General features: G+C 43.9%; 1 protein-coding gene and 1 long non-coding RNA gene across 7 annotated transcripts in view; one reads left to right on the top strand and one right to left on the bottom strand.

The window, feature by feature from the left end:
• LOC144330889 (uncharacterized) overlaps window positions 1-13,094 on the bottom strand; it is a 35,112-nt gene that overhangs the window by 15,997 nt on the left and 6,021 nt on the right. The gene's annotated exons all lie outside the window — the stretch shown is intronic.
• The window catches only part of JRK (Jrk helix-turn-helix protein), a 27,970-nt gene extending 14,876 nt beyond the window's left edge, over window positions 1-13,094 (top strand). The window contains exons 3-4 of one of the 6 annotated variants that reach the window (XM_077944249.1): window positions 5,583-5,622; window positions 12,509-13,094. In XM_077944249.1, coding sequence (XP_077800375.1) covers window positions 5,583-5,609 — 27 coding nt within the window. In that variant the 3' untranslated portion in view covers window positions 5,610-5,622; window positions 12,509-13,094. Of the gene's footprint in view, window positions 1-5,582; window positions 5,854-6,078; window positions 6,247-8,575; window positions 11,140-12,508 lie in introns of those variants that run through there. The other 5 variants (XM_077944247.1, XM_015146102.3, XM_077944246.1 and 2 more) reach the window with 5 other exon arrangements.

The following is a 13,094-nucleotide window of genomic DNA, read 5'->3' as shown; positions in this document are numbered from 1 at the left end:
AACCAGATGAAAATTCTGGAGTTGAAAAGTACAATGACTGAAATGAAAAATTCACTAGGCAAGCTGAGCTCAACAGTAGATTTCAACTGGAAGAAGAAAGAATTAGTGAACTTGAGAATAGAGTGATAGAAACTATGCAATCCAAAGGACAGTAAAAAGAATGAAGAAAAGAGCCTTAGAGAAATGTATTATACCACACGAATTGCACCAACATACGCTTGGAGAACCAGAAGAGAGGAGAGACAGAAAGGAACAGAAAAAATGTTTAAAGAAATAATGGCTGAAAAATCCCCAATTTTTTTGAAAAATGTTAGCCTACAAATCCAAGAGGCTCAATGAAATCTAAGTAGGATAACCAGAGATCCACAAATAGACTCATCATAGTAAAATTGCTGGAAGCCAAAGATAAAATCTTGAAAACAGAAAAATGATTTGTCACTTACAAAAGAACACCAGTAAGATCAACAGCTGACTTCTCATGAGAAACAGTGGACGCCAGAGGGCAGAGGGATAATATATTCAGAGTGCTCAAAACAAACAAAAACAAAAAAACCATTAACTAAGAATCTTATATCCAGCAAACTATCTTTCAGAAATTTAAGCAGCTGAACATGGTGGCTCACGCCTGTAATCCCAGCACTGGGAGGCTGAGGCAGGTGGATCACCTGAGGTCAGGAGTTCAAGACCAGCATGGGCAACATGGTGAAACCATGTCTACTAGCCTGGCATGGTGGCATGCGCTTATAATCCCAGCTACTTGGGAGGCTGAGGCTGAGGCAGGAGAATTGCTTGAACCTGGGCGGTAGAGGTTGCAGTGAGCCAAGATTGGGGCCAGTGCACTCCAGCCTGGGTAACAGAGTGAGACCCTGTCTCAATAAACAAACAAACAAGCAGTTTAAAGATGAACCCAGATACTACATACAAAAGCCAAGAGAGTTTGTTGCTAGCAGGCCCACCTTATCAGAAAGATGAAAGGATGTCTTTCAGGCTGAAAGTAAATGACCCCAGAAGGTAATTTAAATCCACATTGAAAATAATACTTGCAGAGGTACTTGTATAATTGTATAAAACAGTATAGATGCACATTTCTTCTTAATTGATGTAAAAAGCAATTATATAAAATAATATGGGTATAACGTTGGGCCTATCACATATAGAAATATAATGTATTTGTGAATAATAACCCAAAGGAGATGGGTGGAAGCAAAATAATCTGACTAGGAAGTGAGTCCAGATAGTAACTCAAATTCACAGAACAGATAAAGAGAACCAGAAACAATAAAAGGAAAGTTAATGTGGCAAAATCTAAAAATATGTACTTGGTCTTCTTTTATCTCCCAGCTTCCTTAAAAAGCATAACATTACATAATAATAATAACAACATACTGCTGGGTTTGTAACATTTAGAGATGTGATAGGTGCATAACGATAATACCGCAGAAGGGAAAAGGGGACGGAACTGCACAGGAGCGGCATTTCTGTCTCACTGGAACTAGCGCAGATCCAAAGTAGATTCTGATAAAATGTAAATGGTGATCCCTAGAACAACCACTAGAGAAATAATTCAAAAAATAGAGTGAAAAAATCATTAAAGAAATTAAAATGCTACATTGGAAAATACCTAGTGTAAAAGCAGCAAAGGAGGAAGAGAGGATCCAAGACGACAGGAGGCAGAACACACTTAGTGGGGCCTGTGCTGTCCACATTCTGGTGGCCCTTAACTCATCGAATCTTCCTGGCACCTGGCTGAGTCACTAGTGCCATCCCTTTTGTACAGATGAGCAGTTGAGGCTCAGGAGCATCAGGGATAGTCAGGGACACAGAGTTTGGAGTCCGGAGCCATTTTACTCCACAGCCCAGGATCTCACTGCATCCCTTCCCCTGCCTGTTGCCTGTGATTCCCCGCTTTTCTTGGCCTCTGGCAGCATTTGCCTTGGCTGTGTCTGCCAGCCTCCTGCTGTGCTGAGCTGGATGTGCCTGTGGTGCCGCTGTGTCCTGCTTTCCCTGGGCAGTCCTGGTGGCACCTGTTGTCCTGGAACAATTACTGATACCCCTTTCACTCTCAAAAGTGTCTGAATCGTGTGGGGCCACTCTGCAGGGCTAACCTTCACACAGTGCCTAAGCTCTTCAGGAGCCCCAGGCCAGCAGTCACAGCAAGGTCACCACCAGAGGACATTGAATGGTTCCACCTCTGAAGTCAGTGCTGGCCCCCAGGGTCTCTGGGTGGGCAGTAACCTGGAGCAGCCCTTGCTGGGGAAAGAGAACTGGCACTACTAGGACCCATCTCAAGGGGGTGTGCAAAGGCAGAGAGGGATCCAGCCTGGGGGTGGTCACCTGAGGGCAGCCCTCATGGCTCCAGCGGTGGCTCGAGAAGCCCGTGAAGCTGCCCTAGGACGCTGAGCAGGGGAGGCCTCCTCAAAGCCACCCTGGGGCGGGCAGAGCCTCAGAAAGGACCCTGAGGCTGGCAGGGCAAGGAGCTTCTGCAGTTGACCTCCAGAAGTGCAGCTGCCTGCTGAGAGACGCACCTCAGTTGGGAGGTCTGGGTCCTCTGCCTGCTCTTGGCCTCATCTTCACTGAGGAGGGCCTGAGGCAGCTCAAGGCTCTTGGCTGCAGCAGATCAGCACCCAGGAGGCTGCGCCCGTTGGCCCCTGAGCTGGGGGGTGGCTGGGGGCTTGGGCAGGGTGCCTGGGCAGGACAGCATTAAGCAGGTGGCACCTGCACTGGCTGTGCCTGAATCTGGGGTGGGGAGGACTCCAGATGCCCAGTGAGAGCTGAGCCAGCCAGGGAGGGCCCAGAGAGGTCAGGCGGGCTCTGCCAGCTGAGGAGGGCTGGTGGGGGTCTGTGCTTCTGAGCCCTGGGTACAGCCCTCCTCTTTGAATCGCCTGTTCTGGGGTAGCTCTGGTGGTGGGGCAACAGGATCCCACCAAGACACAGGGACCACATTGGCCTCCAGCCTGGGAGCCTCACAAACATTCCTTGCTCAACAGAATCAGGCTGGACCCTTACTTAGCAGGGAGTGGCTGGAGTCTGGCTGGAGAGGTCAGACGTCAGGAGGGAGGGAGCCAGGGCCTGTCACATCTTTCCTCTGGCCGCTGTCCTGATCTTTGTAAGCCCAGAGTCTCCCCTTCCCTGAAGGGAGGCCAGCACCCCAGGAGGGCAGCAGGTGTGCTGTGAGGGTTGGAGCAGTGTGAGAGGTCAGGATACACTAGAATGGCCATGGACACCATGTGGGGGTGCTGTGGGCTGGGCTGCAGAGCAGTGTCCTTCCTGCTGCTCCTCCCCTGCAGGTTCCCCTGACCTTATGGTTTATTGGGTTTGATACCAATCAACAGACCCTGCAGGGTGGAGGCTCCCAGGCCTCTCAATCCCAGCATTCTCATGTGCCAGTCAACCCCACTGTAACTGCCCAATTAGTTCTACTTGTCCACTGCCCAGATAGAGCCAAATTTACCAAGACAGTGGAATTGCAATAGAGAAAGAGTTGAATATACATAGAGCCAGCTAAATGGGAGACTGGAGTTTTCTTATTACTTAAATCAGCCTCCCCTAAAATTCAGAGGTGAGAATCTTTCAAGGACAGTTTGGTGGGCAGGGACCTAGGGAATGGGTGCTTCTGATTTTTGGGGGATGCCATCATAGGGGTGTAGAAAAGGTCCTTGTGCACTGAGTCCACTTTTGGATGAAAGCTACCAAGGAGCTGCTGGTCTGCTGGTCCAGGTAGAGCCATCTGGTGTCAGCAGTACAAAAGTGTGGCCAGGCACAGTGGCTCACACCTATAATCCTAGCACTTTGGGAGGCTGAGGCAGGAGGAGTGCTTGAGCCCAGGAGCTCAAGACCAGTCTGGGCAACATAGTGAGACCTCTTCTCTATAAAACATTAAAAAAAAAAATAGCCAGAAGTGGTGGCACGTCCCTATGGTCCCAGGTACTTGGGAGGCTGAGGCAGGAAGATTGCTTGAGCCTAGGAGGTCAAAGCTGCACTGCGCCATGATTCTGCCACTGCACTCCAGCCCGGGTGACAGAATGAGACCCTGTCTGAAAATACATCTTAAAAGGCCAATCCTAGTTTCTATAATAGTGATGTTATCTGCAGGAGTAATTAGGGAAGTTGCAAATCTTATAACTTCTGGGACAATAGTTGGTAATTGTTTATCCCTACGTCTTAGCAGAATCCAGGCCCCTCTCATCCTCTTAACTTGGTGGCCTTTCATTAGTATTACAAAGGTGGTTTAGTTGTGGGAAAGGCTGTTATCATTTAAATCACTAATTAAATTTCTCCCAAAGTTAGCTTGGCCCACGCCCAGAAGTGATCAAAGGCAGTTTGGACGTTAAAGGCAAGATGGAGTTGGTTAGGTCAGATCTCTTGCACTTAAAATTTGTGCAAAGATCTCTTCACAATGATCTGCCTGTGATAGATGTGGCCCAAGCCAGGCCTGTGGGGAGTGGCTGCATACCCCTCTGCAGCGTGGGGTACCTGGCCAGTCTGGGTCAGTACTGGGGCCTGCACAAAGGCGTGTAAAAAACGAATAAACATCATCAATTTTTGGAACCCTAGAAATGACATTGAGCCTAGAAGGAAATGTGGCTGTGTGGAATAACCATGCAGCATGCAGCTGCAGCTTCCGCTTCTCTGGCTGTAGGTCACCTCTCTTTCTCTTTTTTCTTGTTCTATAAATTGATGATGTGAAAGGACAATACATTGGGGCTCCTAAATCACTAAGCTAAAGGGAAAAGTCAAGCTGAAAACTGCTTAGGGCAGTTATTACTTAAATCAGCCTCCCCTAAAATTCAGAGGTGAGGATTTTTCAAGGACAGTTTGGTGGGGAGGGGCCTATGGAATGGGCCCCTGCCTGCCTCCCATTCTATTCAAAGTCACCCCTTAGCTCATTGAGATAAATGCGTATCTCATTCCCTTCTTTGGAGAGGCTAATCAGAAACTCAAAAGAATGCAACCATTTGTCTCTTATCTACCTATGACCTGGAAGCCCCTACCCCACTTTGAGTTGTCCCGCCTTTCCAGACTAAGCCAATGTTTATCTTACATATGTTGATTGGTGTGTCATATCTCTCTAAAATGTAGAAAACCAAACTGTGCTCTGACCACGTTGGCCACATGTCGTGAGGACCTCCTGAGGCTGTGTCATGGCGTGTGTCCTCAACCTTGGCAAAATAAACTTTCTAAATTAACTGAGACTTGTCTCAGATTTTCTGGGTTCACATTTTGGTAATCACAAAGGGATTCTGAATGGAGGTGCCCCTGACCTTTGAAAAAATGTCTTACGAGTGCTTATTACCAGCTTGAGTTATCTTTATGGCTCAAATGAATAGGACAATTGACTGAGGCCTGGAAGCACCCCCTCCAGAGAATCCCTGATCTCCCAAAATTTGGTTGAGATTTAACGTTTTATTTTGCTGTACGACTCCTACCACCACCCCGCCCCTTTTTTTGGAGTTTTACTTGCTTCCAAAACAAGGCAGGCAAGTTTTTTCCTGCTTCTGTGACGATGGAAGGCAGGTAAACTGAGTTTGAGCTCACTTCCAACAGGGAAGATGAGGTTTTGTTTTTTTTTTTCCTGCTTCTAGGATGGTGGAGTGCAGTCTTCAGCCTGAGATCCATTCCTAGGTAAGTAACTGAACTGGGGTTTGTCTTGGCTAAAGGTAAAATTAATAGCCAGCTGGTCTTAATTTCTCCTTACTGTTAGAGCACTCAGTAATTATGTAAGTTGTTCAATTGTTTGTTTTGCTTTGCTCCTTTTTATTATTGTTGTTGTTGTTGTATGTTTCTGTTTTTGTTGTTTCAGTCTTTTTCCCATTGGGTTTGACCAACTCTGACTTGATCAAATCCAAAAGAAAGTTTCAAATTATGGGGAACAAGGCCTCTAAAGTGGCTACATTCCCACCAAAAAAAAAAAAAAAAAAAAAAAAAAAGATTGATTTTGATTTTCACTACTTAAGGGGCTTTATTTACATAACCAGACCACCTTTTTGCTAGCCAGGCCAAACTGAAAGCAATGGCTGTTACCCCACACTGCAGTTCAATGCCTAAGTTTCTGCCTTCTTTTTTTTTTTTTTTTTCCAGCGTGAAAGCTGGGTTTGGTTCCTAAATCAAGTCCTTTCTGGTTTGATACTTGGTACTTCTGAAATAGCAGCAATTTGTTCTAGCTGAAATATGGTAATGAGATTTAAAAACTTTTTTTAAAGGAACTCAATGGTTAAAAGTCAGATAAATTAAAGCTAATATCCAAAATGTGTGTGTGTGTGTTTGTTTTAAAGGACCTTCATGTTTTTGTTTTTGTTTTTTTCCTCTCCTAGAACCTTGTCTTTTTTTTGAGCAAAAGTTTTTTCTTCTCAGTTGACTGAATTCTAGTTTATTCATTTACTTCTGCTGTCTCTCCTTTCTCTTGCACCCTCTGCTGCACGGGGGACCTAAAATAGTTTATAATAGCGTGGGGTTCCTTAAAGAAAATGGAGAAGGTGCTAGACTCCCTTTGGGAGAGAAACCTCTGTTTTTTCTTATGGAACCCCAAGAATTTAAACAGACAAGTTTGTTTCAGCCCTTAAACCACTTAATTTTGTATTGTGAACCTGATTTTTTTTTTTATACTAAAATAGCTATTGCAACAGAGACTACCCTTGGTTTTTAAGGAAGACTGTAGTTTAGACACTTAGAAATGTGTTTGTATTAGTCCATTTTCACGCTGCTGATAAAGACATGCCAGAGACTGGGCAGTTTACAAAAGAAAGAGGTTTCATGGACTTACAGTTTTGCATTGCTGGGGAGCCCTCACAATGATGGTGGAAGGCAAGGAGGAGCAAGTCACATCTTACATGGATGGCAGCAGGCAAAGAGAGAGAGCTTGTGCAGAGAAACTCTCATCTTTAAAACCATCAGATCTCTGGAGACTTATTCACTCTCATGAGAACAACACAGGAAAGACTGACCCTATGATTCAGTTACCTCCCATCGGGTTCCTCCAACGACATGTGGGAACTGTGGGAGTTATAATTCAAGATGGGATTTCGGTGGGATACAGAGCTAAACCATATCATTCCATCTCTGGCCCCTCCCAAATCTCATGTCCTCACATTTCAAAACCAATCATGCCTTCCTAACAGTCTCCCAAAGTCTTAACTCACTTCAGCATTAACTCAGAACTCCATAGTCCAAAGTCTCATCTGAGACAAAGCAAGTCCCTTCTGCCTATGAGCCTGTAAAATCAAAAGCAAGTGAGTTACTTCCTAGATACAATGGGGGTGCATGCATTGGGTAAATACAGTCATTTCAAATGGGAGAAATTGGCCAAAACAAAGGGGCCACAGGCCCCATGCAAGTCTGAAATCCAGCAGCGCAGTCAAATCTTAAATCTGCAAGATGATCTCCTTTGACTACATGTTTCACATCCAGGTCACACTGATGCAAGAGGTGGGTCCCCATGGTCTTGGGCAGTTCTGCCCTTGTGGTTTTGCAGGGTACAGCTTTCCTTCTGGCTGCTTTCACAGACTGTTATTGAGTGTCTGTGGCTTATCCAGGCACACAGTGCAAGCTATTTGTGGATCTACCATTCTGGGGTCTAGAGGTCAGTGGCCATCTTCTCACAGCTTCACTAGGCAGTGCCCCAGTGGGGACTGTGTGTGGGGGCTCCCACCCCACATTTTCCTTCCACAATGCCCTAGCAGAGGTTCTCCATGAGGGCCCCAGCCCTGCAGCAAACTTCTTCCTGGACATCCAGTCATTTCCATACACCCTCTGAAACCCAGGTGGAGGTTCCCAAACTTCAGTTCTGGACTTCTGTGCACTCACAGGCTCAACAGCATGTGGAAGCTGCCAGGGCTTGGGGCTTGCACCCTCTGAAGCAATTTACAAAAGAAGAGGTTTAATGGAGTTACAGTTCCACCTAGCTGGGAGTGCCTCACAATTGTGGGGGAATGGAAGGAGGAGCAAGTCATGTCTTACATGGATAGCAGCAGGCAAAGAGCAAGATAACATGTGCAGGGGAACTCCTCTTCATAAAACTATCAGGTCTTGTGAAACTTATTTACTATCATGAGAAAAGCATGGGAAAGACTTTCCTCATGATTCAATTACCTCCCACTGGGTCCCTCTCACAACACGTGGGAATTCACGATGAGTTTTGGGTGGGGACACGGCCAAACCATATCACTCTGCCCCTGGCCCCTCCCAAATCTCATGTCCTCATATTTCAAAACCAATCATGCCTTCCTAACAGTCTCCCACAGTCTTAATTTCAACATTACTCAAAAGTTAACAGTCCAAAGTCTCGTCTGAGACAAGGCAAGTTCCTCCCACCTATGAACCTGTAAAATCAAAAGCAATTTAGTTACTTCCTAGATACATTGGGGGTACATGCATTGGGTAAATAGAGCCATTTCAAATGGGAGAAATTGGCTGAACAAAAGGGGCCACAGGCCTTGTGCAAGTTTGAAATCCAATGGGGCAGTCAAATTTTAAAGCTCCAAAATGATCTCCTTTGACTCCATTTCTCACATCCAAGCCATGCTGATGCAAGAGGTGGGTTCCCATGGTCTTAGATAGCTCCACCCTTGTGGCTTTGCAGGGTACAGCCTCCCTCCCGGCTGCCTTCATGGACTGGCATTGAATGTCTGCAGCTTTTCCAGGCACACAGTCCAAACCGTCAGTGGATCTACCATTCTGGGGTCTGGAGGATGGTGGCCCTCTTCTCACAGGTCCACTAGGTGGTGCCCCAGTAGGGACTCTGCATGGGGGCTCTGACCCCACATTTCCCTTCCACACTGCCCTAGCAGAGATTCTCCATGAGGGCCCTACACCTGCAGCAAACTTCTGCCTGGGCATCGAGGCATTTACATACATCTGAAATGTCGGCGGAGGTTCCCAAACTTCAATTCTTGACTTCTGTGCACTCAACAGGCTCAACACCATGTGAAAACTGCCAAGGCTTGGGACTTGCACACTCTGAAGCCATGGCCTGAGCTCTATGTTGGCCCCTCTTAACCATGGCCAGAGTGGCTGGGATGCAGGGCACCAAGTCCCTAGGCTGCACACAGCATGGCAACCCTGGGCCTGGCCCATGAAACCACTTTTTCCTCCTAGGCCTCTGGGCCTGATGGGAGGGGCTGCTGTGAAGACCTCTGACATGCCCTGAAGACATTTTCCCCATTGTCTTGGAGATTAACATTCAGCTCCTTGTTACTTATGCAAATTTCTGCAGCTGGCTTGAATTTCTCCTCAGAAAATGGGATTTTCTTTTCTATTACATTGTCAGGTTGCAAATTTTCCAAACTTTTATGCTTAAAGAGAAATAATTTTATATGAGACAGAATACTGTATGGTCAATTTAGTCCTACAGTAAAATGAGTGGTTGTTTATAAAAAAGATATTCAGGTCAACCCAAAAAGTCCAAGCATGTCATGAATGGTCTGTGTAAGTCACAATAAGAGGATGTATTTTTTTAAAAAGCAAAAACTTTTATGTGATCATGCTGTCATACTATTATTAAGTTTTGGTTTGCGTAGGAAAAAAACTGAGATTAATGTTTTTTAAAATTAAAGTTATTACATCCATGTATCTCTCTGTATGCACATTTAAAGTACTTGTGACATTGAGTTACAGGGTTTGACTCCTGGATCTAAAAAGAACACCAAGTCCTGCTAAATTTTAAACACTGACAGGAATTAAAGCTCCATCTTCAGACCCAGTAGAAGATGCCCTTCAAAATAAACTGCATTCCTGAGACATCAGGCCAGAAATTAAAGCTATTCAATTCCTCAAGGCCCAGGGACTATCATGAAGAGGCGGATGTGTAAGATTGTAAAGGCTGACTTTGAGAGATAAAATAAGCTCAGTTTCTCTATAAATAAATCATTAATGTCAAAAGCACACTGATGCAAAACTAGCATATGGACCCCTGTGTCAGATTAACAAGGTTTTTCTGGAAGCATTAACAAACTCCTTAATAAATTAAGGCTATAAAGTTTATAAAAGGCTTATGAAAATTATATCTTATGATCAAGATTAAAATTTTATTAATTATAAAATTTTGAAAAACAAATGTAATTGGCTTCTTGTTTTTATTAGGGTTTATTGTTTGGAAAATTAAGTTTTCTCTGAAAGAATGAAGGTTTTCACCTTTTTTGAAATCCTCAAGTTAGCACTGTGGTTAAATGAATGACTTATTTTGCAATAGCCTGTGATATCAAGTGTTTTAAACCTTTGACAAACTTTCCAAAATCAAATTATAAATTATGTCTTTTTCTGACCTAATTAATCTTTTAGGATATTAAGTTCCATAAAGTCCAAAAATGACATAATTTGTCCTATTTGGTATAAAAATTATATAGGAAGTGTTGTCAAATATGAAATGGTGTTTGGGTTTCTTTGGGCTGTGTTTGTATAAACATGTTATCGTTATGTGTTCCCAAATCATAGGAAACTCCTATAATTCTGATATGACTTAGTGTACATTATCAGTAGTAATTATAATTATTATGTTAAATTATCGTGTGCCACAGAGGTAATGAATTTTCTTGTCAATGGTTATTTTGACTGTGGCTGCCCTAAAACCTTTTGTCATTCACAGACAATTGTTGTCTTATTTTGGTCCTTCTTAGAAGGTGATTTTATAAAAAGCTATAAAACTCCAACAGGTGCTCTTGCATACAAGTTTTTAACAGATTTGGAGATGGTGACATCAGAATAAAATAAAAACTTTCAGGGCCCATGGAGAACTGAAATGTTCAGGAATATCAAGCGGAACAGGAATTAACTACAGCGACTGAACTATTACAAGACTGAAGTAATCCTTTTGACTTTTCACTTAAAATGTTGCTAATCCTTTGCTTTGCTTTTTCAGAGCCAAGGAAACTTTTCTTTGGAGCGATTAACAGGATTTAACAATTTAGTATATTCCTATGAACAAAATTTATAACATATTTGTTTTTCCTCTTCCTGATTTCTCCAGAATTTGCAAGCTATTTGTGGCAATACAGTTATTTACATAAGTGCAATAAGAATCTCTTTTCATGTATGAGAGGACACACTTGGAGAAACTGGTTATTCTACCAAGGCTTTGACTGGAATGGTGTGCTTTCCTTTAAGGACTCAAACTTGACTTACAGAGCCAATAAAAGCCCCTTGGGAAAACTGGCCTCATGTTTGTCTACATAGTCTCTGTACAGGGTTCCTGAACTGTGGTAAGTAAAGAACGTCACTTTCTGACAGGCCCACCAGCCCCAAGTTTTATCTTGGAACCTCAAGAGAATAGGATCCCCCAACTCATAGATATTTGATGATACGAATCCGTGACTACACTCAGCTTTAAAAAAGTCTTATTTAGCCAGGCGCGGTGGCTCAAGCCTGTAATCCCAGCACTTTGGGAGGCTGAGACGGGCGGATCACGAGGTCAGGAGATCGAGACCATCCTGGCTAATACGGTGAAACCCCGTCTCTACTAAAAATACAAAAAAAAAACTAGCCGGGCAAGGTGGTGGACGCCTGTAGTCCCAGCTACTCGGGAGGCTGAGGCAGGAGAATGGCGTGAACCCGGGAGGCGGAGCTTGCAGTGAGCTGAGATCCGGCCACTGCACTCCAGCCTGGCCGACAGAGCGAGACTCCGTCTCAAAAAAAAAAAAAAAAAAAAAAAAGTCTTATTTGAGACAAAGTTCCATCAAGGCCAATTTAAAAGCCTGTGTAGGCTGGTCACGGTGGCTCATGCCTGTAATCCCAGCACTTTTGGAGGCCAAGGTGGGTGGATCACCTGAGGTCAAGAGTTGGAGACAAGCCTGGCCAACATGGCAAAACCCCATCTCTACTAAAAACACAAAAATTAGCCAGGTGTGGTGGCATGCACCTGTAATCCCAGGTACTCAGGAGGCTGAGGCAGGAGAATCACTTGAACCTGGTTGGTGGAGGGTGCAGTGAGCTGAGATTGTGTCACTGCACTCCAGCCTGGGTAACAGAGGAAAACTCCATTAAAAAAAAAAAAAGCCTATGTAAAAAATAATTATTCTTGCTGCACTGAATACAAATAATTAGGCCAAGTATAATAAAGCAAACTAGTCCGACCATGATTTGTGTTTATTAAAAATGGGAAACTGGAGAAAGAAAAATTATGTTGCAAAACCTATAGTATACCTGTTGTTAGATTCTAGTCTTGCCTAATGTTTTAAAGTTTTTATTATTTTCTACAGTTTTGACTGAATTATAATTTTTCTTGGCTACAACTCTTCAAAATAATGTTTTTGATTTTTTTCTTCTGTCTTTTTCTCCCATGTTTCCCAATTTGGAGTTACTGAAAACTAAGCTGTGCTTTCATAAAGCCCTGTGAACTGAAGCCAGGCAACTTAAACTTCAGAAGAAAACAACAGCAACCTATTTACATACATAAGCCACTTTCATACCTGCCTACTAATGTATGGGCTTCAGAGTAATGTGGCCTATATTGAATATTCCCAGCTTGTTCTTTTGTTTGTTGTTGTTTTTCCTCCCTCCTCCCCCTATTTTCTTTTCACAGGACATGACACTTCACAACCTTCTAAAAATGAAGTTTTCTAATAACTCCGGACCTAACTGTACAGGAATAAACCATCCTAGCCATGAGAGAGCAGACAAAACCTGAGACCAGAGACTCATTTTCTTATAAAATGCTTTCTCCAAAAGACTTTTAAAAAGGGGGGAAACGTGAAAGGAACATACCTTGGGGCCCCAAAATCTCTAAGCTAAAGGAAAAGTCAAGCTGGGAACTGCTTCTGGCAAACCTGTCTCCCATTTTATTCAAAGTCATCCCTCTGCTCACTGAGATAGATGCATATCTGATTGCCTCCTTTGGAAAGGTTAATCAGAAACTCAGAAGAATGTAACCATTTGTCTGTTATCTACCTATGACCCGGAAGTTCCCTCCCCGCTTCCAGTTGTCCCGCCTTTCCAGACTGAACCAGTGTTCATCTTGCACATGTTGACTCGTGTCTCATGTCTCCCTCAAATGTATAAAACCAAACTGTGGTCTGACCACCTTGGGCACATGTCGTCAGGACCTCCTGAGCCTGTATCGTGGGTGTGTGTCCTCAACCTTGGCAAAATAAACTTTCTAAATTAACTTA

The sequence above is a fragment of the Macaca mulatta genome, chromosome 8 (genome assembly GCF_049350105.2).
Source record: "Macaca mulatta isolate MMU2019108-1 chromosome 8, T2T-MMU8v2.0, whole genome shotgun sequence".
Taxonomy (NCBI): Eukaryota; Metazoa; Chordata; class Mammalia; order Primates; family Cercopithecidae; genus Macaca; species Macaca mulatta.
Note: the sequence above shows the minus strand (reverse complement) of the source record. Positions and strands in the feature narration are given on the sequence as shown.